The following is a 22343-nucleotide window of genomic DNA, read 5'->3' as shown; positions in this document are numbered from 1 at the left end:
GAAGCCCTCAAAGGTATTGTTGGGAGTTCTTGTTGTGGCTCAGGAGTAATGAACCTCACTAGAGTCCATGAGGACATGGGTTCGATCCTTGGTCTCGTTCAGTGGGTTAAGGATCCAGTGTTGCCGTGAGCTGTGGTGTAGGTCTCAGATGTGGCTCAGATTTAACTCCTAGCCTGGGAACTTCCATATGCCTCAGATGCGGCCCTCAAAAGACCAAAAAAAAAAAGACATTATGTATATTCCTTAAGGAGGAACCAGGACCCTGCCCCAAGGCTGCACTGTTTCTTTTATCTTCCATAGCCGCACCTGCAGTATATGGAAGTTCCCAGAGGTCAAACCGGAGTCACAACTGGGGTGTATGCCACAGCCAGCAACACTGGATCAGAGTCACATCTGGGACCTATAAGTGCAGCTTACCGGTAACGCCAGGTCTCTCTCTGCAGCCCCTCCCTTCCCTGACTGGCAATTCTTTGAACTTGCCCTTTGGGAGGCCTGTTTCCGAAAAACAAGAAATGAGGACACAGAGAGGCTTTTGTGCCCAGAAGCCCCACAGGGTCCAGCTCCGCTTCAGGGACAATGTGGGCAAAGGCCCCTAGACAGGCAAGCCCAGGAGAAGAACCAGTTAATTGCCCCCTGGGGCTCAGTCTATAGAAAAAGGTAAGCTGGAGCAATTGTGAAAGCCCTAAATGCCATGCCCAGAGGTTTTACTTTATTCTGCCAGAAAGGAGGGAATCACAAAACGACTTTGGCCAGAGGGGTGTTAGGAACAGGTGGGGCTCAGATTCTGAGGATTCCTCCTCTGTTTCACTCATGAACTTGGGTGAACTTGAACAGGTCATCTGCCCTCTTTGGGTTCAGTTTTCTAGAAAACAGGCTTTAACCAGATTACCATTTAGTTCTGGAATCAAAGTTTGTGAAAGTTTGAGTGGTGATTTTTTTTTTCTTCCCCAGCTTGCAATTGTGGAAAACAGCTGATAAGATGAGCTTAGAGGCTCTCCAGCCCTGACAGTTCAGGGCCACGAAGGAGCCATATCTCTCCCTCACACCTGCCCAACCTGCCGGGCATCCAGCTCCTCCCTGCTCTTACCCGCCTGCGCCAAACTCGCCGGGCTGCTGAGGCTGGTGCCCACAAAGGTGTACCCTTCCTGCCTGAGTCACACAGCAGGGATAGTTTGCAACAATCACAGCAGTAACATGGAGAATCACGATACCCCCGCTCACTTTAACAGGACCACATTCCATGCCAACCCCGAGCGCTAAGACTTCAACACATTCAACGCACTTAAGCCTCACAGCTCCCCTCTGAGGGGGGATGTTAGTATGAACCCCACTTTAAATGATTAAAGGGGAGCTGACAAGGATTTCTCTACACAAAGGACTCAGAAGAGGCAATTGCATGGAATGAGCTGCCTAGAATGTGCCTTGAAAAAGCATTTGCCATCTGAGTGCTCTGATTTCACTTAGATTGTCTATTTCAGGCCAATAAAAGTACAGGACTGAGAAAACAATAATCCAGACCCTGCAGCATTGCTGATCTGAAGAGGCCCTGATGAGTGCTGATGGAGATGGGGGGGTCTACAGCCACACCCCACACCCCACACCCTCCACAGCCCCATCCCCCACCCCATGCAAATCCTGCCTGGGGTGGGGCCAGGAAGACCCCTGAGACCCTGAGGCAGGGAAGGTGCTTTGAATCATAGGGGGAGCCCCTCTGCTCGGGAGGGGGTAAGAAGGCCGGGAAAGCTAAGGGGCAGCTCTTTTCATGGGACTCTTTCCAGCATCCCGCATCTCACCTCTTTGGCCACTCCCTGCATGAAGGGCCATTACACTCATCTGGATGTTGTCAGAGAAGGGGGAACACACTGCAGCAAGTTGGAGAAAGTTCCTCTGGGGAGTCCATGCCCAGCCCCCACCCCCAAGGAAGGACAGGCTTGGCGGGTGCTTCTGGTCAGGTGATTCCCATCTCCGGGGGTCTCCTCCTGGAGCCGCCTCCCCCTGGGGCTCTGTACATCGGGAAGAGGCACTGAGTCCCCCAGCCTCCTGGACTCCAGATAGATCTTTCCTTCCCCTGCTTACCTGCCCAGGTGTCCTGGGGACAGAGTGAATCCAGTGAGATGAGAGGGACAGTCTTGGAAAAGCACCAAGGGCTGTAAAATGTGAGGCTGTTAGAAACTGCCTCGTTCTAAGGATGTGAAACACTCTAAAAGCAATGACCCCGTGTCAATGCTGAACGTGGGGTGGGGAGGAGCAGGTACCCACCTCTCTGGCTCCTTCCATTTTCCCTCCACTTCTCCCTCCTCCCTCGTTTCCAGATCAAGAAAAGCGAGAGCCAGCTCATGTGCTTCTAATAAACAGCAGGAGGTTATCTCCCATATGAAGGGTTGGGGGCTTCCCTCCGGGCAGGACAAGAGCAAGCAGGGAGGGCTTCGGAGCCCCAGGCCCTGGGTCCCTGCTCAGCCCGATGCTCAGCAGGTCCAGCCGGACAAGGGCAGGGAGCAGCACTGGGCGACTTGTGTGGACACAGCCCCTATCCTCAGGGAGCGCTGGAGGATGGGGACACGGGACCCTAGAGACACAACAACCACTACAGACAAGTGGCCAGAGCCTCAGACTGGGAGGGAACAGAACAGAGAGAATGCTGGCAGGATGGGGGACTGTCCAAGTCCAGTGAGCCGTCCCCAAAGAGGAGATGGGGAGCAGATTGGAAAGAGGGGCAGGGGCCTGGTCCCTTCATTCGTTTATTCATCCATTTCTCCAACAGACATCTGTAGCACCTGCTAGATTCCAGACACGGCTGAACAACTGAGGACACAGACATGAATGAAACTGGACAACCTCACAATCCAGTGGAGAGCGTAGCCGTGTCTCGACACAATTTCCACCTGAAATAAGGGCTGCATCCAAACGCGGAAAAGGCAGTGTGAGCAGAGGGGAGGGGCTGGGACACGGACCTGGGTCACATGGGAGACTGGGGACCGCCAGGCAGACAGCAGGGGAAGGCACACCAGGGAGGGCAGCACAAAGGGATGGAGAAGTCAAACAGGGCTAGCCCGTCATCGTCTGCCCTGGCTGAGGAGCTAGGTGCCAGGGGAGAGCAAGGCGAGGAGCGGGGATGTCTGGGCCCAGACTCAGAGGGCTGGGAATGCCCCGCTCTGCTCTGGGGTCTGGGGGATGCTGGGGGATGCTGGCAGGAGAGGATGATTCTAGCCCAAGACAGAGGGACAGGACGGGGCTGGCAGGGAGGGGATACAGGTGTTGAGCCCGGATGGAGGGTAAGGAAGGGAGGCCCCGCAGCCAGGCTTGGGGAGAGGGGGTGGTCTCAGAAGAAGCAGGGGCTCCCTCAGTGTCTGAAATGAGGCCAAGTCTTAATGATGTTGTACAAAGCCCGCCCAGGAGACAGGACGTCGACCACATCACTGTGCCCCACCAGCAGGTAGTTGGGATCCAGGTACCCCCCGACCACGGAGCACTGGATCAGGTTCTGAGCTGCCTCCAGCGCTGCAGCATTTGGTGGCTTTTCTGCAAAACACATTTAGCCCATCAATCACTAGGGTCTCAAGGTTACCTGCTTTGGGCAGGAACAAGCACCTAGCCCAGTCTCCCTCTGTCCCCCTCACCACCACCACCACCACAGCCAACAAAGTCACATAAATGTTTGCAGCCAGGCACAAAGAGGAAACAAGATCATTGTGTTCCCTGATTCTTCCTTGCCAAGCTTCTTCTAGAAAATTCAGAACTGCTCCGAAAGAGAACTGCAGCTTAACAGAACACTTCTCGGTCACCAAGGGCAGACATGTCACCCCTGGACCATCCACTGCTCGGCCGTAACAGACAGTGGTGCACCCCAACACCGTTGCCATGGTTACCAAGGAAGAGGATACATTTGCCAACCATGTCATAAAAACACCAAAGATTTTTTTTCTCTCCCTTCCCATGCTTATGTGGGGTCTGGCTATAAAGAGAGATGGAGCTGCGTATGGGTACAGGTGGAGTGGGAGAAAATGTTTCACCTGAGAGGGACCCCTGGTGAACTGCCTCCTGCACCGAGAGCCCCAATGACAAAATCATGCACCACGGTGCCTCTCCCCCGCCCCCTGCCCCCGCTTCCCAGATATTTCACATAATACTTCATCACCCAGAGTCCCTCTGCCCCATGTTAACCCCTTACCTACAAAGTTGCCTATGAAGGCAACTCCTAGGCCGATATCGTTGTATCCGTAGGTGTGAGAGCCTTGGGTGTGCCAGCCAACTCCTTCATACACACCGCCATCCTGGCCCACCAGGAAGCTAGGGTTGGGCGGGGGAAATGGAGAAAGTCACTCTGGGAAGGAGAATTGGCTGCACTCACTCCTCGAGTTATTAATCCATCCTTTCATCCATTTTTTATTATTATTATTATTATTATTATTATTATTATTATTATTATTACTATCATCTTATGTGTAATGTGAACAGAGGCAAAAAGACAACCATAGCTCCTGAACCCAAGAAATGAAGACAGCCAGGGACAGGCAATGATAACCGCAATGTCAATCTGTTACACTAGTACAACGAAAATTTACTTTTCTTCTGACTCTGTTGGCCTCTCTCTCTTTTTTGGGGGGGGCACCCTTTCGGCATATGGAGGTTCCCAGGCTAGGGGTGAAATCAGGGCTGTGTGGCCGGCCATTGGCCTATGCCACAGCCACAGCAATGCTGGATCCGAGCCACATCTGCGACCTGCACCACAGCTCATGGCAACGCCGGATCCCTAACCCACTGAGCGAGGCCAGGGATAGAACCCGCACCCTCATGGATGCTAGTCAGGTTTGTTTCCGCTGAGCCATGATGGGAATTCCTGGCCTCTCTCTTCTCAACATGCTCTCTTTCCTGGTGCTCCTGCTTTGGGACTCCGGTCTCACCCCTTCTCTCTTCTCACTCAACATCTTCTCCCTGGACAATCATCCGGTCCTATAGCTTCAATAACTAACTCTAAAAACCAACCTGTCCAAACAAACCCATCTTTTCCACAGTCTCCTGAGCCAGAAAACTGGGCATCATCCAGAATGCCTCCCTCTCACTCTCCCATCGCCACCCAATCAGTAGTCATGACTCGTCAACTGTTCTCCTACTTCTAATTCCTCCACTTCTCTCTACGCCAACAGCCGCTATGCGCTACAGGTCTTTGTCACCTGCTATCCAGTTTACCACAAACGCTCCCTGCCCAGAGTTTTACCTCCTTCAATCCACTCTTAAAATAGCACTCAGAGTGCCTTCTTGTTGCTTATTTATTTATTTATTTTCTTGTTAGGGCTGCACCAGCAGCATGTGGAGGTTCCAAGGCTGATCATCGAATTGGAGCTACAGATGCCAGACTACACCACAGCTCATAGCAACGCTGGATCCTTGACCTACTGGGTAAGGCCAGAAGATCAAACCTGCATCCTCATGGATACAAGTCAGGTTCATTACCGCTGCGCCACGACAGGAACTCCTGGTTGCCTTTCGAATAGAGTCCATCTGTCAGGGCGACTCCAAGGCCTCCCCGTGACTCAGCTGCCGTGGGCTTCTCCATCCTTCCCTCCCCCAGTCCCTTCTTTGGAATCTGTTTTTAGTTATATGTTAAGCTTCGTTGTGTATGCTGCTCCCCTTGGCCTAGAACCCTCATTCTTCTTTGCCTGACTTACGCCCACCCCTCTTCCATGGCCCAATTTGGATGCCTTTCCCCCGCCCCCCCCGCCCCCTGAGAGCCCCGCCCTGACATCAGCCCCCCAGAGCCTGGTCCCAGGTTCTTCCCGGGCATATCCTGTTCCTCATCCGTCCTGGAGCCCAGTGCTCGGGGTCAGCATCACGCTCCACAAGGGAAGGAACCCTATCATTCTTGCCAAGCACCAAGCACATACACAATAAGCACTGGTTGAAAGTAAGAAAATGATGGAGTTCCCATCCTGGCTCAGTGGAAACGAATCTGACGAGCATCCATGAGGACGCAGGTTCGATCCTGGCCTCGCTCAGGGGGTTAAGGGTCTGGCGTTGCTGTGGCTGGGGCGCAGGCCTGCGGCTACCGCTCCAAGTCCACCCCCTAGTCTGGGAACTTTCATAGGCTGTGTGCACAGCCCTAAAAAAAAGATAAAAGAAAGGAAGTGTGAGTGGAGGGGCACTTCGTCCACACCGACTATGGTCGCTACCAGAGTGAGAGATGCTGCAGGATGAGGCTACAACGGGAAGGGGCACCACAACAGGTTCCCAAAGTCGAGGACCAGGAATCAAATCAGTCCCCAAAACTGAACGAAAAGGGAAAACTAACATTCCCTCAGCTTCTGGCATTTTCCATTTGGAATTTCCACATTTCTGGTCCATTCTCTATTATCTACGTTTAAGAACTGTAGCAAGACAGTGGAAAATCCTGCAAAATGCAGCAGTCGTTTTCTCCTGTTTGTAAAGGAGGCTTTTAAAATGCGAGTTGAGGAGTTCTCATTGTGGCGCAGTGGTTAACGAATCTGACTAGGAACCATGAGGTTGCGGGTTCAGTCCCTGCCCTTGCTCAGTGGGTTAACGATCCGGCATTGCCATGAGCTGTGGTGTAGGTTGCAGACACGGCTCGGATCCCACGTTGCTGTGGCTCTGGCATAGGCTGGTGGCTACAGCTCCGATTCGACCCCTAGCCTGGGAACCTCCATATGCCACAAGAGCGGCCCAAGAAAATGGCAAAAAGACAAAAAATAAATAAAAATTTAAAAAAATAAAATGCAAGTTGACACAGGGTAGGGGGCGGTATCTGAGCAGACAAGCCCTCACCTGATCTGGGAGCAGAAGGTCAAGGCGCAGAAGCAGCGAGGAGGTAACGGCCCCTCAGGGCTCTGACCCCTTGGGGCCGGGCTCCCTGCCGCTCACTGTCATTGCAGAGCCCCCTGCCTGAGACCCGCCAGGAGCTGGGCGAGGAAGGCAGAAGGTCTCCAGTTAAAATGCCACTGAGGCTGCCCCCCAGGGGCCTCTCCCGGGCTCACAGGGAGCTCAGCACATCCGACTCTGGGACGGAGGACAGAGACCACCTGGGCCTGGGCCCACTGGACAGCCTGGCCCCCACTGAGGCCCAGCTTGAAGCTCCCGCAGGAGACCCGGAGCCAGAGGCCAAGACACCACCCGGGCAGGAAGAACCTGCAGCAGCTCTGGCCCCAGCCCCAGACACTGATGCGCATTTTCCTCCGCTGGAGGAAAACGGTTCTCCAGCTCCTGAAGGAGACCAAGGACCACAGGAGAATCCAGCAGCCCTGCAGGAAGAGCCTGCACTGACTGCTCCAGCGGCCCCTAGAGCCAGTCCTGAGCTGGCTCTGGCAAGAGCCCTGCACCAATTTCCAAAACCACCTTCCCCAAGGCCCCCTCCACCCCTGCAAGTGCCCTCCCCATCAGCTCCCCAAAAGCCCCATCCACCGGCTCCCCCTCCCGAAATGTACTCTCCTTCCCCTCTCTCGATTTGTCTTTGGATGTGTGTTGATTTCCTGTTTCTCTTCCATGTTATGTATGTTATATTTTAGAAATAAAATTATCAAGTTGGAAAAAAAAAATGGGAGTTGAGAAGTTCCCTGCTGCCTCAGCAGGGATCCAGCGTTGTCACTGCTGTGGCTGAAGTCACTGCTGTGGTGCAGGTTTAATCCCTGGCCTCAAAACTTCTGCATGCCGCCAAGAGGACAATAAGTAAATAAATAAATAAAATGCAATTTTTAAAAATAATAATAATAAACAGCGCAGTGGAAATGAATCCGACTAGGAATCATGAGGTTGTGGGTTCAATCCCTGGCCTCCTTCAGTGGGTTAAGGATCCGGCATTGCTGTGAGCTCTGTTGTAGGTCCCAGACACGGCTGGGATCCCGAGCTGCTGTGGCTGAGGCATAGGCTGGCAGCTATAGCTCCGACTGGACCCCTAGCCTGGGAGCCTCCATATGCCGCAGGTGCAGCCCTAAAAAGCAAAATAATAATAACAACAATAATAGTAATGAATCAAAAAATACAATGGGAGTTAAGAGGAGAAAGGCAGCCGGAAGAAGAGCCATGTAAAAGCAAATCCACCTGAGACTATAAGATTTGTTGTGATTAAATCACAGGTAATTGAAAGTTATCATACTCTAACTCTAAAACCTCTTCTATAAAAATGCCAAAACATCTTCTAAGTAGCTTCCACCATTCTACTACCTTAATGGGTTTCTTTATTACAGACCTGGCATTAAAGGAACCAATAGAAATATTTTTATTTCACTCTGTATCTTCAAATAGATAAGGTACTATTGCCCCTACTACAGAGAGAGGAGACAGAAGAGGTCCTGAGAGGTTAAACGTATCTATATCTATAAATCCAGAGGTATGACAGGATTCTAACATCAGAGAGAGCAAGTTTGGGGTTGGGACAGATGAGGGGAGGAAGTGAGCAGAGCCTGTGTCTCCAATTGGTTAGAAGGGACGGCAACAAAAAGGCACCATTCTTCCATGACCTTCCATACTCTTGCTTTATCACTATTGTTTTGGTGTCTTCTTTTCAGAGTTTCCCCAACCACTCATAGAGAACATGCCGAGAGGAGAGAACCCACACTAGGCTGTGCTCTAAAAGGATGCTCAGTCGAGAATCCTGCACAAATAAAGACATGATGTCTTAAAAGCACCTGGCACAAAAGAAGAGCTCAGTAAATAATGGCTCCCTCCCCGAGCCCTCCTTCCTACAGCCCCAAAGAAACAGCGAGTCAAGCTTCCCCTGATCACACTTACTGATATCCGATGTCACAGAAGTTCCTTGTGTCCATGTGATAGGATTGTATGTCTCGGACGCGGATCTGGCAGTCCATGGATATGTTGCAGGTCGATCCGGCGGTGTGAATGATGATGACGTATTTGGCTGGAAGGTTCATTGTAGGGCAGTGTGTCTGTCTGGCTCCCCAAGTTGACCTTGTGATGATGTTGGGGCAAGCTGTGGCGAGATGAAAAACCAAGGAGACAGGAATTCACCGGAGCCCACTTGTGGACAACCTCACAACTGCAGGCTGCTTACTCCTCAGTCTCCCCACCCTCGGGCACCCACTGGAGCATCCTAACAAGTGGGATTCTGTGAGATTCTGGTAAGGTCCAGATAGGGATTGTCTAGGTCAAGTGGCTGGAGCCACAGGGCAGAGGCAAAAGTCTACAGGTTCTGAGAACAACTATGGAAACCAGATGTGAGCAGAAGGGAAAGGACCGCTGATATCCAGAGGCACAGCCATTTTATTCAAAAGACAAAGTACTGGAGTTCCCATTGTGGCTCAGCAGTAATGAACCCAACTAGTATCCATGAGGACATGGGTTTGACCCCTGGCCTCATTCAGCAGGTTAAGGATCCAGCCTTGCCATACATAGTCCAGCAGCTAAAGTTCCAATTCAACCCCTAGCCCAGGAACTTCCATATGTCATAGGTGTGCCCCCAAAAACGTCATCTTGAAGTTTGGCTTGTTTTTGTATTTAGAAGTATGTGTGTGTGCATGTCTGTCTGTGTGTGTGTGTGTGTGTGTGTGTGTGTGAGATAGATTGTATGTGTCTGTGAGTATTCATGTAATATACACAAAATGTATATATGTTAACCCCACCCCATTTTCATGCATTATTCTTTTCCATAGCCCACTTGCCATCTGACATCATACATATTTTAATTGTTGATCTATTCATTTTCTATCTTTCTCCACTGAAATGTGCGGTTTTATCTGCTCTGTTCACAGCTGCATCCTCAGGACCTAGAAGAGTACCTGGCATTCAATAAATACTTGTTGGAGTTCCCGTCGTGGCGCAGTGGTTAACGAATCTGACTAGGAACCATGAGGTTGCAAGTTCGGTCCCTGCCCTTGCTCAGTGGGTTAACGATCCAGTGTTGCCGTGACCTGTGGTGTAGGTGGCAGACGCAGTTCAGATCCTGTGTTGCTGTGGCTCTGGCGTAGGCTGGTGGCTACGGCTCTGATTAGACCCCTAGCCTGGGAACCTCCATATGCCGTGGGAGCGGCCCAAGAAATAGCAAAAAAAGACAAAAATAAGTAAATAAATAAATACTTGTTGATTGAGTGAAAATGTGTGTACATAGATATTAATGCAAGAATGGTTTCATGACCATATCATTCTAGCGGAAGGGAAAGGCGGCCAAGAAGGTGCCTTGTCATAATTTTCCCGATCTCGGTGCAAGGTGTTCTTGACCCAAGAAGCCAATGAACCCCAGTAAGGAAAAGCATTCCCTGGTATGGTTGGGAGGTGACTGGGAGGAAGGTAAGGCAGGCCTGAGGGGCTTTACCTTTCCCGGGCATCACTGGCTGTCGAGGGACCAGGCAGCTCTCTTCTTTCAAAAGCAGTGGCTGAATATACCTGGGGGACAGGTGGCCCTCCTTCATGGCGTAGACGATCAGGTCTTCTGCAGCTGCTAAGGCAGCAGGGCTGGGACTGCTGCCTGAAAGAGGATGACATGGAGCACAGGACTGTCAGAAAGAAACTCCAAGCTGGTCTAGACCCAGAGGAGGATAACGGGACCACCGGAGCCTGAGTAACTGATGAATGGGAAGAGAAGAAACTGGTCCACTAGCCAGAACAGAGGGCCTGAGAGGCAAGAGAATACCTGCACACAGCTCTTAGAAGCCAAGTTGATGACCTCTTCCAAGTGCCAAACTCAACTTTATCCACTCCATGTCTCGATGGAAGGGCTAGGAGGTGGTCAAAGCTTCATGTATAGGGAAGCCCACCTGACCACGTCAAAAACGCCTTTACATTATGAAAAGGGTGACAGTATTTACCTAGTAGCTCCCACAATCAGATATGGAGCCAAATGCTCTTTACATCCATTAACTCATGCAATCCTCACAGAAAACCTCTGAGATAATCACTCTTACTAGCCCCAGTTAGCAGATGATCCTGGTAGGTGATCTATTATTATCTATTTATTTATCTATCAACTCCCAACTCCATTCTTGCTCTGAGCTCTCAGTTTCACAGCTAGAACCCTGCAAACTACATTTCCCAGACATCCTTGCCTGCCAGCTGCTGGTTGGGTTCTACCAATAGGAGATGCTGGAGGAAGAGAGAAGCCAGGTTTTTCTGCCTCTGCAGCCTCAGCCTCAGGGTCGACTTCAGACTCCAGAGAGAGGACAATAACTGTGAGCTCAAGCAGTGTCCGCGATGGCTTCTGCAAACTCACAGGAGCGCAGATCAGAGGGGAGAAAGAGGATCAAAATCATGCCACATCAGGGAATCCAAGGGAGAAAAGAACTTCAAGAAAGGGGTCATCGTTAGAGAATGGTTACAACAGGAGGCAGGCTGAAAAGGCAAGAGTGTTGAGACGAGAGAGCGGAGGAAGAGTGTAGACGATTCCCTGGCAGAGGAGGAGAAGGGATGGCCATTACCTAGCTTATTGCCAAAGAAGGCGAGGCCCAGGGAGACGTTGTTGTAGCCCTGGGTGTGGACGCCCTGGACGGTCCAGCCGACACCCTCGTACACTCTGCCATCGTCCCCAACCAGGAAGCTGCCAGTCAAGGAAACATGGATTAAAGGGCAGATCCCTGTAACAGGAAAACTCTCACCCATCCTCAGAAGGGAAAGGGGTTCTAGAGGCTCATAAATACTCTGCTTCAAGCCATAGAGTGAGAGGGAGGGGACAATGCTTTTCAGACTTCCGAGAGATAGGGGAATATACTTTACATTTTGCTGCGACTTAGCTTACATGTGTTCCCCAGAACCTCACTTTTAAAATAATCTTTTGGGGGTTCTCGTCATGGCTCAGGGGTTAATGAACCCAAGCAGCATCCACGAGGACACAGGTTCCATCCCTGGCCTCACTCAGTGGGTTAAGGATCCGGTGTTGCCATGAGCTGTGGTGTAGGTCGCAGACGCGGCTCAGATCCTGAGTTGCTGTGGCTCAGGTGTAGGCCGGTGGCTACAGCTTCGATTCGACCCCTAGCCTGGGAACCTCCATATGCTGCAAGTACGGCCATAAAAAGACAAAAAATAAAAATAAAATTAAAATAATCATTTGGTTCCCAGTGGAACTTGAATGTGTGACTCTCAAGAACCTGAGAACATCAGTTCAGCATTTTTCAAGGGCATGAGCATTCATTCATCATGTTTTTAAATTATAGGACCAAGCACTTGAACATTGAAATTCAAGAATTTCTTTATGTTAACTTCTTCCTCAGTTTCTCCTTAGGGATTTTTTTTTTAATGGCTGCACCCATGGCATATGGAAATTCCTGGGCCAGGGATTGAATCTGAGCCACTGCTACGGCACGGCTTCAGCAGTGCCGGATCCTTTAACTGAACCAGGGATCGAACCCACACCTCCATAGTGACCTGAGACACTGCAGTTGAATTCTTTTTTTTTTTTTTTTTATCTTTTTACCATTTCTTGGGCCGCTCCCGCAGCATATGGAGGTTCCCAGGATAGGGGTCAAATCGAAGCTGTAGCCGCCGGCCTACACTAGAGCCACAGCAATGTGGGATCCGAGCCGCGTCTGCGACCTACACCACAGCACCGGATCCTTAACCCACTGAGCAAGGCCAGGGATCAAACACGAAACGTCATGGTTCCTAGTCAGGTTCATTAACCACTGCGCCACGACGGAACTCCCTGCAGTTGAATTCTTAACCCTCTGTGCCACAGAGGGAATTTCTCTCATTAGGAATTCTTTTTTTTTTTTTTTTTTCCTCATTAGGAATTCTTAAGCTCTTCTTTATCAGAGAAATATGTTTGGGATGTTCCTTTTCACAGTTTATTTTTTGAAACAAATGTAGCTATTCTGTTCGGCCTCCTTCTTTCTGTCTGCCCTTTTATAAATTTCTCCTCCTCCACTTTCCAATCACAGTGTTCAAAATTGATGTTTTCACAATTCGCACCATATTCAGCTTTTAAAAGACCATGAGTTTCTGCAATAAACTGAGCATAGAAAGAACAGTTCCCTGAAGTCACTTAAAGTCCCTGGATGGGGTCGGGCTGAACTCCCACCCTGCTCTGACATGGGCCTAAGGACTGGGTGGGGGCCTCAGTGTGTCCAGCGTGTCCTGGCTTTGCTGGGGTACTTTCCGCAGGCTGCTCTGTCCCTCTGCAGCCTTTGGGCGGTTCATGCAAATGGTCCCTACGGCTACAGCAGCTGCGTCAGACAAATGGGAGACTGTTAAACTGTCACTGCAGAAACCTGACTTAGACATGTAGAGGCCAAACTGGGCAACACAGTGATGACAATGGCAGGGCTAGTGGTAGGGACTGCAGCTGAGTTTAGTGAACCCAGAATCCACAGAGGGTGGACAGGAAGACCCACCCCCCACCTTGGTCCCCAGGGTCTCTGGTGGCTACAGTGGGGGCCTCCAGCTGCTCTTCCTTATTTGCATTTAAAAATAAATAAAAGAAGACACGGGTTGTCCTTTCCAAAGTGGATCACTCAGAAGGCACTTATGGGAGTTCCAGTTGTGGCTCAGTGGTAACGAACCAACTAGTGTTTATGAAGACACAGATTAGACTCCTGGCCTCGCTCAGTGGGTTAAGGATCTGGGGTTGCCGTGAGCTGTGGGGTAGGTTGCAGATGCGGCTTGGATCTCAAGCTGCTGTGGCTGTGGTGTAGGCTGGCAGCTGTAGCTCCAATTAGACCCCTAGCCTGGGAACCTCCATGTGCCACAAGTGCAGCCCTAGAAAATACCAAAAAAAGAAAAAGAAAAAAAGAAAAGCAACACGAATGGGAAATTAAGAAAAACAGAGAAGGCGTTCCCATTGTGGTTTGTTCCTGACTTGTATTCATGAGCACGCAGGTTCAATCCCTGACCCTGCTCAGTGGGTTAAGGATCTGGCGTTGCCGTGAGCTGTGGTGTAGGTGCGGCCACAAAAAGAAAAGGGAGAAAGGAGAGTGGAAAGCTCCCTAAGAGGAATAACTGTCACTGTAATGTGGGCTCCAGGGACCCCACCTGCCTCTTACTTGTAGGCCACATCGCACCAGCCTTTGGTGTAGACCGAACGGGACTGAAGGCCCCGCAGCTTCTGGCTGCACACGTTCTGCTCCTGGCACTCCATCTCCATGAGCTGATGCACGATGACATAGGCCACAGGCGGGATCAGCTGGGCCTTGCAGGTCAGGGATCTCGCCCCCCACTCCTTGCGGGAGACAATGGTGGGTGCACCTGCCGAGGGACCGCAGGACGGCAGGCTGAGGTCCCGCCCCTTCCCTCCACGGGCGTCCACGCCCTGTGTCCTCTGATCGAGAGAAGCTCCGGGAAGAGGCCTTCGCCCCACAGCCTCCCCTCCCCATCGCCATAGTCCCGTTAGACTAAAACAGATCCCCAGGCAGAAGCCACACTGTGCCTGGGAAGTCAAGCTGCCTCATCCTCTGAACTCTTCGTCCTTGTACTGCCCTGGAGGATGTTTCCCCATCCTCAGCTCCTCCCTGGTCTGCTCGATGCTCCAGCCTTCAGGAAGCAGCTCCAGGGACAGCCTCCCCTCCCCCCGGGGTTCTGAGCGGACTTCTCGTGGGGCCCCTCAGCGCGGGGGCCCTGGATGCCTGGCCTGAGGCATTTGCCCTGGTCTGACTGTGCCTTTTCCAAAGGGACACTGGGTACAGGTCTCCCTCTTTCAGATGAAAACTCACTGCAGGCAGGGCTGTGAGGGCCCCACACAGGACCCCAGGAGCCCCGAGCGTTCCCTCTCTATCCTCACCTGGGAGCCCCCGCGAGCTCCCTGAGGGATGTGGTGTCTCTAGCCTCTGCTGAGAGCAGGGCACTGCGGCCCTTGTCTTTTCTCCCTGAGTTTCTGCTCCTTCCTGGAACCCACCTTAGCCTAAGGACTCAGGACAATCCAGGGGACTAGCTGGCAGATGCCTCATTTGGGGTTGCCCTCCACCCACCCACCCAGTTCAGCCATAGGGATGCCCCAAGGAATACTTCCAGCCTCCTAACAGGCCCCAGGACACCCCCAAACCGCCTCACCATTGCGACCCTTGCGTATGGGCCATGAGCTGCCAACAGACCGGTCCAGAAGGCCCTCCGACAGCCCCCTGGCTTGGGTCTCATTCCAGAACTGTGGGGGATCCCCTGTGAAGGAACATCGCCCTTGGTGCTGGTCCTCAGAGAACACCTGGACCAGCCCAGAGGCATGGGGTGCGCATCCCCACCTCACCGTCCACAGCCTCTCAGCCTCCCCGAGACCCCTGACCCCCTAGGGGAAAACAGAGAGAACCACAGACGTGTCTGCCCTCAGCCAGCCCCTGCCTCTCATAGCGGCCCCAGGGTCACCTTCACCCCTCCCAGCCTCCCTGAGCTTCCCTCCACTTCAGGGATTCTAGAGTCTCGCCTGCCTCCTCCGCTGAGCAGCTCTGCCTTTCCCGGTTGACCTGCCTGCGTGTTAATAGATCAGAGTGTCTCGTACCAAGATGACATTATCATGTTAACACATAAATGTTAACACATCATGTTAAGCACCTAGTGATCCAGACAAGCTTCTTGAAATACAGAAATTTGCAGATGGCTCTGATTGCAAGGGCGCTATCAGATTTGTGGCTTAAACCACCTGCATGAGATAAGCAAAACAACTTAACCACGCTCTCTATACAGATGAGAAACTGAGGCTCGGGGAGGTTGTTCGTCTAAGATGATGCAGTAAGTTTTAAGGTGTGGGCTTGGAGTCCAACCCGGACTCTCTGACCCCAGAGCTGTGAGCAGAACCACTGCACTCTGAGGCCGCCCCAAAGTTGTCAGATGACCTTGGGCAAGTCATTGCCACAATGAGGCCCATTTCTCTGTCTGTGAGACGAGGCTGTGAAGGGTCTCCATCATGGTTCTGCGATTCTGTCCTTCTGCAAATCCATTGGGAGCAAATGCGTGACCGTGACACTATGTCCAAGTGTCCAAGTGCTGGGCAGGCTGGAGAGGTCGCTGAGGACTGGCCTGTCCCACAGGGGAAGGAGAACCATAGCTGGTGGGGAGGCCCCTGGGGAGGATGGCTGACAAATGAAACCAGGCTGGGGTGGATGCCAAAGGCACTTCTGATCCAGTGAAAGAAAACTCACCCCAAGTCCCAAGATCCAGAGCAGAGAAGATGAGAAGCCACCGCAGCATGCTCACGTGGTCCCAGGACACAGACAGGGAGGGTGTGGACCACAGCCCTGGGAGAGACACCGACAGGTAGCCAGACCTTCCTCACTCTTCAAACGGGGCACCCACCCCATGGCATGGCCCTTGTCTGTCTCTCGCCAAACTGGGGACCTCCTGAGGGCCAGCACCCAGTGAGGCTTCTCAGGGTCCCCAGCACAGGGTTGACCCTCGGCAGGTTGTCAGTAAAGGTGAGGGTGGAGTTCCCATTGTGGCTCAGTGGTAACGAACCCCACTGGTATCTATGAGGATGCAGGTTTGATCCTTGGCCCCACTCAGAGGGTTAAGGATCTGGCGTTGCCGTGAGCTGTGGTGTAGATCCCAGATGCGGCTCGGATCTGGCATTGCTGTGGCTGTGGCGTAGGCCAGCAGCTATAGCTCCAATTCGATCCCTAGCCTGGGAACCTCCACATGCCACAGGTGTGGCCCTAAAAAGGAGAAAAAAAAAAAAAAAAGGTGAGAGTGCTATCACCCATATCAGCCTTCTACTACCCTGGGAACTCCTGGTCCCTCCCAGGAGCCCCCTGCCTCCTCTTAGGCCTTCCAGCATAAGTAATGACAATATCTAAAATCCATTAGTAGCTGTTATGAATAAACCCTGTGTAGATGTTTTATATCCAAATTTTATATTGAATCCTTGCAAAATCCCCATGAGATACTTGTAAACCCTTTTTTTAAATCTTATTTTTATTTACTTATTTTGCTTTTTAGGGCCACACCCATGGCATACGGAGGTTCCCAGGCTAGGGGTTGAATCAGAGATGTAGCTGCCAGCCACAGCTACAGCCACACTAACACAGGATTCGAGCTGTGTCTGCAACCTACACCACAGCTCACAACAATGCCAGATCCTTAACCATCCACTGAACGAGGCCAGGGATTGAACCCGCAACCTCATGGTTACTAGTTGGACTTGTTCCCACTGCGCCACAATGAGAACTCCCATGACCCCTTTTTTAGAAGTGAGAACCACCTCAGAAGAAAGGAACTCCAACAGGGGCAGGGTGGGTTCATCCCAGCACTATTTGGGAGTCAGAGGTGTCTTGCCATCCAGTTGGCAAAGATCCCTGGCAGCTGCTCACCTAACTTCTTGAGTGAGAATAGTTACAAGAGCAGTTAGCACTTACTGAGCGCATCCTACATTCCAAGTATCTGCTGGGGACATCACAGTCATCACTATGCAGCCTCACAATGACCCGTAGGACCTGTACTTCTCAGAAGGATCCTGGGCTTTAGGGAGTTAAGTCACTTGCCCTAAGTTACCCAACTAGAAGGGGCAGGTCACGATTCATACCCAGGTCTGTCTGACTCCAGAGCCTTGGCCTGGAACTCCTCCACTATCTGCCTGAGTTTCTGATGATGCAGATTCTCGACTGGGCCCAAGAGGTTAAACGCAGGGAATTGCATGGTCCTTCCCAGCTGCAGGGATCTTTCCTGCTCTCTCAATGTTTGGTCAAATGAGAAGCAAGGATTAACTGGCCCTAGGTGGAAGCCCTATGGGCTGGTCTCCAGGAAAGGAGCTGGCCTCTTGCAAAGCTACTTAGACCCCAGCAGTCAATTCTGATCAACAGGAGGTTTGGAGCCTGGTCACTAGATCATGGTGCTACCTTAACCATGAATATTAAGGTGGCAAATGATGTCCTGAGCTTGTCATAGCAAACAGCTGAAATCGCAAGGCGTGAGCCAGACCCCTGTTCATGCCAGGGCAGAGACTGGATGTCTCCCAGTCCCACCTCCATATGCAAACCCTGGGCTGGCCGGATGGGCTGCAGCCACAACTCAGCCACCATGGCTCACACCACTATGCATTCTCCATACCTAATATGAAGGTGAAATATTAGGACAGGGGACAAGTTAAGACCTAAGAGATGGGGATTCCAGGTTAGACAAAAAGGGAAGAAATAGAGCAGAGGTAACCCCAGGATCCACAGACTTGGCAGAAAAGATCCAGGAGTGGTAGAACCCATTTAGAATAATTTAGGATAGAGAAGGTTTTCTTACTTGGAAGAAGAATTCAAGAGGGGAGATCAGGGGAACCTTCTCTATCATGTTAACGTTTTAATCTGATAAGAGTTCAAACCCTCTGATAGGAGAGCGCTTCTGTAGAAGAAACACACACACACACACACACACACACACACACACAAATACCTGCGGGTCCCTTGCTGTCCCAGCCCCACACTTCAGGCTGCAGCCGGCTCACCCCTCATTGGCTGGCAGGGCTCCCTTCCAGGCTCCGCCTCTGGCCCCGCCCTCCGTCTCCAGACGCGGCCTCCTCCGGCCTTCACCCTCCCCGCCACTAGAGGGCACTGGGCCCTGGCTTTCCAGAAAGGACAGAAAGACCAGGAGCCCTTAACCAAAGCGAGACAGGGAGGGCCAGGCTCTGGGGCTCAGAGCCGCTCTGTCCACAGCCCCCAGCACCCTGAGGAACTCGGTGAGACCAGACGGGTGCTGACAGCAGGGGACCCGCCCTGTGAATAAGCCCAGGTGCTTCCTCCCTGGGAAGGGGAGTGGCTGCCCAAGGCTCCCTGAGTTCCCTCCTCAGCCCCAGCCTCCAGGAAGCCCAGCCAACCTGGGAGCTGTGCCAGGTGCTGGCTAGGTGCTTGGAATATAGAGGAACAAGACAGGGTCCCCACCCTCAAGGAACTCAGAGCCAGAGGATAGAGGCTAGACCAGCACACCACCAACCACCCCACAAAGTAGAGGTTGACTGCTTGGAGACATTTTATTGGGCAGGCATATTATTTTTAGTTTCATGTTTCAATTAAATTAGTCACTATTATTTTAAAATCTGGAGATTTCAAGTAAAATATTGAGATATATAGGTGTCCTAGTCAGCTCAGGCTGCCAAAACAAAATATCCTAGATTGAGCAGCTTAAACAACAGAAATTTGTTTTCTTACAGTCATGGAGGCTAGATGTCCAAGATCAAGATGTCAGCATGATCAGTTTTGGTGAGAACTCTTCCTGGCTTGGAATCAGCTGCCTTCTCACTGTGTTCTTACAGAGTTGGGGCAGGGGGTTCCTCAGATGTCTTTTCTTATAAGGACCCTAATCTCATGATGAGGACCCCACCCTCATGACCCCACCTAAGTACTCATTACCTTCCAAAGGTCCCATCTCCAAATACCATCCATCACATTGGGGGGTTAAGGCTTCAACAAATGGATTTTCAGGAGGACACAATTCAATCTATAGCAACTGGAATAGGAGGAGATCTGGCCCACAATCCAGAAGTTGAGAACAAATTATTCATTGATTCATGCAACAAATACTGAGCTCCCAGGATGGCCCAGGGCTCCTGACACCACTTTGGGAACTGGGGATACACTAGGAGAAAAAAATGTGCCCTGTGTCTGTCTTCATGAAGTTTATGGCCAAGTGGGGAAGAGAGATGGAAGCAACCACATAGAAACAGACAACGTTTGTTGAAGGTGATGAAGGTGCTGTGGAGGAAACAAGCAGGGCGCTGAGCAAGTTGTTGAGTCAGTGATGTTGGAATTGAGATATAAATGATGAATAGATGTTTTCTAAAGAGTAAAGGGGAAGAGTGAGCGCATGTGAAAAGACCCCGAGGTTCACAGCTCTATGACCCTTAGAGCCCAGACCACCTCCCTCCAACCTTCACATATGGATACCTCCTCTGGAGGAAGGAAGGAGCTTGGGTGAATCTTATGTCAGTTCCCTGGGAGGTTCTCTGCCTCTCCTCATCCCACATACAAACCTGAGCCCTTTACCTATAGGAAAGTAAGAGGTCCACCTTTTCCTGAAATACCCTAAAGAAATTTTGATATTTGACTCTTTATCTCATCATGGTTGCAGTGTTCTAAGTTCTTATTTGCCGTGTAAGTTCTCATCCCTGGGCAACTGCCCAAGGCCAAGGTCTTTCAGTATCATCTTCATTTGGCAACATAGGAATCTGGGAGAATTAACACATAAATTTGGCCTCAGTGGCACCAAGATCTCAACCAAACTTCCCCAATATTTCTGCAGATAGCACACTCTGAACTGGGGAGTTCTGAACAGTGGTGTAGGTCACAGATGCAGCTCAGATTTGGCATTGCTGTGGCTATGGCACAGGCAGCAGCTACAGCTCCAATTAGACCCCTAGCCTAGGAACCTCCATACGCCACAGGTGTGGCCCCAAAAAGCAAAATAAATAAATAAATAAATAAATTTAATAAGGTCAGATCCGTTGCAATTATTTATTATCATTGCTCAAGTGTCCCATTGGATCGATGTTAGATGTCGGACTTCTCCCACTAGAAAGGCTCCCAAGAACTTTTAACCCAACTGAGAAATATTTGATAGCATTTTAAATATGTTATTCCAGAGTTCCCATTGTGGTACAGTGGTTAATGAATCTGACTAGGAACCAAGAGGTTGCAGGTTTGATCCCTGGCCTCGCTCAGTGGGTTAAGGATCCAGTGTTGCCATGAGCTGTGGGATAGGTTGCAGACACGGCTCAGATCTGGCATTGCTGTCGCTGTGGTGTAGGCTGGCAGCTACAGCTCCAATTAGACCCCTAGCTGGGGAACCTCAATATGCCACAATCATGGCCTAGGAAAAAAAATGAAAAAAAAAAAAAAAAAAAGAATCCAGTTTTGGAGTTCCCGTCATGGCGCAGTGGTTAACGAATCCGACTAGGAACCATGAGGTTGCGGGTTCGGTCCCTGCCCTTGCTCAGTGGGTTAACCATCCGGCGTTGCCGTGAGCTGTGGTGTAGGTTGCAGACGCGACTCGGATTCCGTGTTGCTGTGGCTCTGGCGTAGGCTAGTGGCTACAGCTCTGATTAGACCCCTAGCCTGGGAACTTCCATGTGCCGCGGGAGCGGCCCTAGAAAAGGCAAAAAAAAAAAAAGTTATTCCATTTTTTCCTACCCTAAAATGTTGTCCAAAAGTTTGATGATATATTTCTCTCTCATATTAGTCACTTGTTTTTGGTTTTTTAACTGAATGCCCAAAGGAAATGTTTTCTTTACAATCGATTAGTTTAACATACCTTGGAATTCATCATTTTCAGTCATTTTTTTTTTCAGGTACAAAGCATACCCTTTAAAAGTAAAGTTGTAAAACTTTTTTTCCAGGAAGATTTTGTAGAAACGTAGTTTTTAGTATTTGTCCTATTCTCTTACTTTAGTTTTCTTCTTTAAGGACTTCAATCATACATACCTTATAACTTCTTTGCTTACCTACTATAATGCTCTCTTTCTCATTCTTTTACTCTCACTTGTTCTTTTTGATTTTTAAATTTTTCCTTCACTTGATCTTCTTTTTCTTCTAAGGCTTTATCTGTTACCTGTATTCACTTTTACCTTCCTTCTTTTAAAAGGTCATTTGTGAAAGTTATTATGCTTTTTTTTTTTTTTTAGGGCCACACCTGCAGCATATGGGGGTTCCCAGGTTAGGAGTCTAATTGGAGCTATGGCAGCTGGCCTACACCACAGCTCACAGCAACGCTAGATCCTTAACCCACTGAGTGAGACCGGGGATCCAACCCACATCCTCATGGATACTGGTTGGCTTCATTACCTCTGAGCCCCAATGGGAACTTCCAGTTATTTCTTATTCTCTCATGAGTTCTATTACCTGATTTCTCATTTTTTCACTTCCAGTTAACTATTCTTTCATATCTTATATCTTTTTTGATATTTTTTTTTCTTTTTTTTTTTTGGTCTTTTTGCCATTTATTGGGCTGCTCCTGTGGCATATGGAGGTTCCCAGGCTAGGGGTCGAATCAGAGCTGTAGCCGCCAGCCTACACCAGAGCCACAGCAACGCAGGATCCGAGCCGTGTCTGCGACCTACACCACAGCTCACGGCAACGCCGGAACCTTGACCCACTGAGCAAGGGCAGGGATCGAACCCGCAACCTCATGGTTCCTAGTCGGATTTGTTAACCACTGCGCCACAACGGGAACTCCCTTTTTTGATATTTTTTAGCTCAGACTGAGACGTTAGTTTATAGTTTTCATCTATGAGCATTTCTTTATGTTAGCGAGCACTGGGCAGCCTATGTGAACGTGGCCTGGGCCTGCCTGGAGGAGCCATCCCTCAGAAAGCTCTGGGAGGATGGGGACACGGGACCCTAGAGACACAACAACCACTACAGACAAGCCACCAGAACCAGCTCTGAGCCTCAGACTGGGAGGGAACAGAACAGAGAGAATGCTGGCAGGATGGGGGACTGTCCAAGTCCAGTGAGCCGTCCCCAAAGAGGAGATGGGGAGCAGATTGGAAAGAGGGGCAGGGG

The 22343-nt window shown here is 50.7% G+C and overlaps 1 protein-coding gene across 3 annotated transcripts; it reads right to left on the bottom strand.

Annotated features, from left to right (window-relative positions):
- Positions 1-2720: 2720 nt before the first annotated feature.
- On the bottom strand, positions 2721-18558 carry LOC125129639 (peptidoglycan recognition protein 3-like). Of its 3 annotated transcripts, none has more exons than XM_047784584.1 (9): positions 18244-18558; positions 16011-16106; positions 14932-15036; positions 13929-14130; positions 11373-11491; positions 10274-10426; positions 8737-8935; positions 4169-4287; positions 2721-3519 (listed from the first exon to the last, which is right to left on the bottom strand). In XM_047784584.1, the coding sequence occupies exons 2-9, from the start codon at positions 16057-16059 to the stop codon at positions 3341-3343; spliced, it is 1125 nt and encodes a 374-aa protein (XP_047640540.1). In that variant the 5' UTR covers positions 16060-16106; positions 18244-18558; the 3' UTR covers positions 2721-3340. The 3 variants fall into 3 exon arrangements, with proteins under 3 accessions (XP_047640540.1, XP_047640539.1, XP_047640541.1); XM_047784583.1 differs by having other exon boundaries at positions 18296-18558; XM_047784585.1 differs by lacking the exon at positions 14932-15036 and having other exon boundaries at positions 18296-18558.
- Positions 18559-22343: the final 3785 nt, after the last annotated feature.

Source organism: Phacochoerus africanus, chromosome 6 (assembly GCF_016906955.1).
Source record: "Phacochoerus africanus isolate WHEZ1 chromosome 6, ROS_Pafr_v1, whole genome shotgun sequence".
Taxonomy (NCBI): domain Eukaryota; kingdom Metazoa; phylum Chordata; class Mammalia; order Artiodactyla; family Suidae; genus Phacochoerus; species Phacochoerus africanus.
Note: the sequence above shows the minus strand (reverse complement) of the source record. Positions and strands in the feature narration are given on the sequence as shown.

What these genes read in the sequence shown, in the direction of transcription:
- LOC125129639 (XM_047784583.1), bottom strand. An exon ending in TCTGGATCTTGGGACTTGGG is followed by an intron (nt 15,037 to 16,010) that starts GTGAGTTTTCTT and finishes GTTCCTTCACAG; the next exon opens with GGGATCCCCCACAGTTCTGG. An exon ending in CTTCTTTGGCAATAAGCTAG is followed by an intron (nt 10,427 to 11,372) that starts GTAATGGCCATC and finishes ATCCTCTTTCAG; the next exon opens with GCAGCAGTCCCAGCCCTGCT.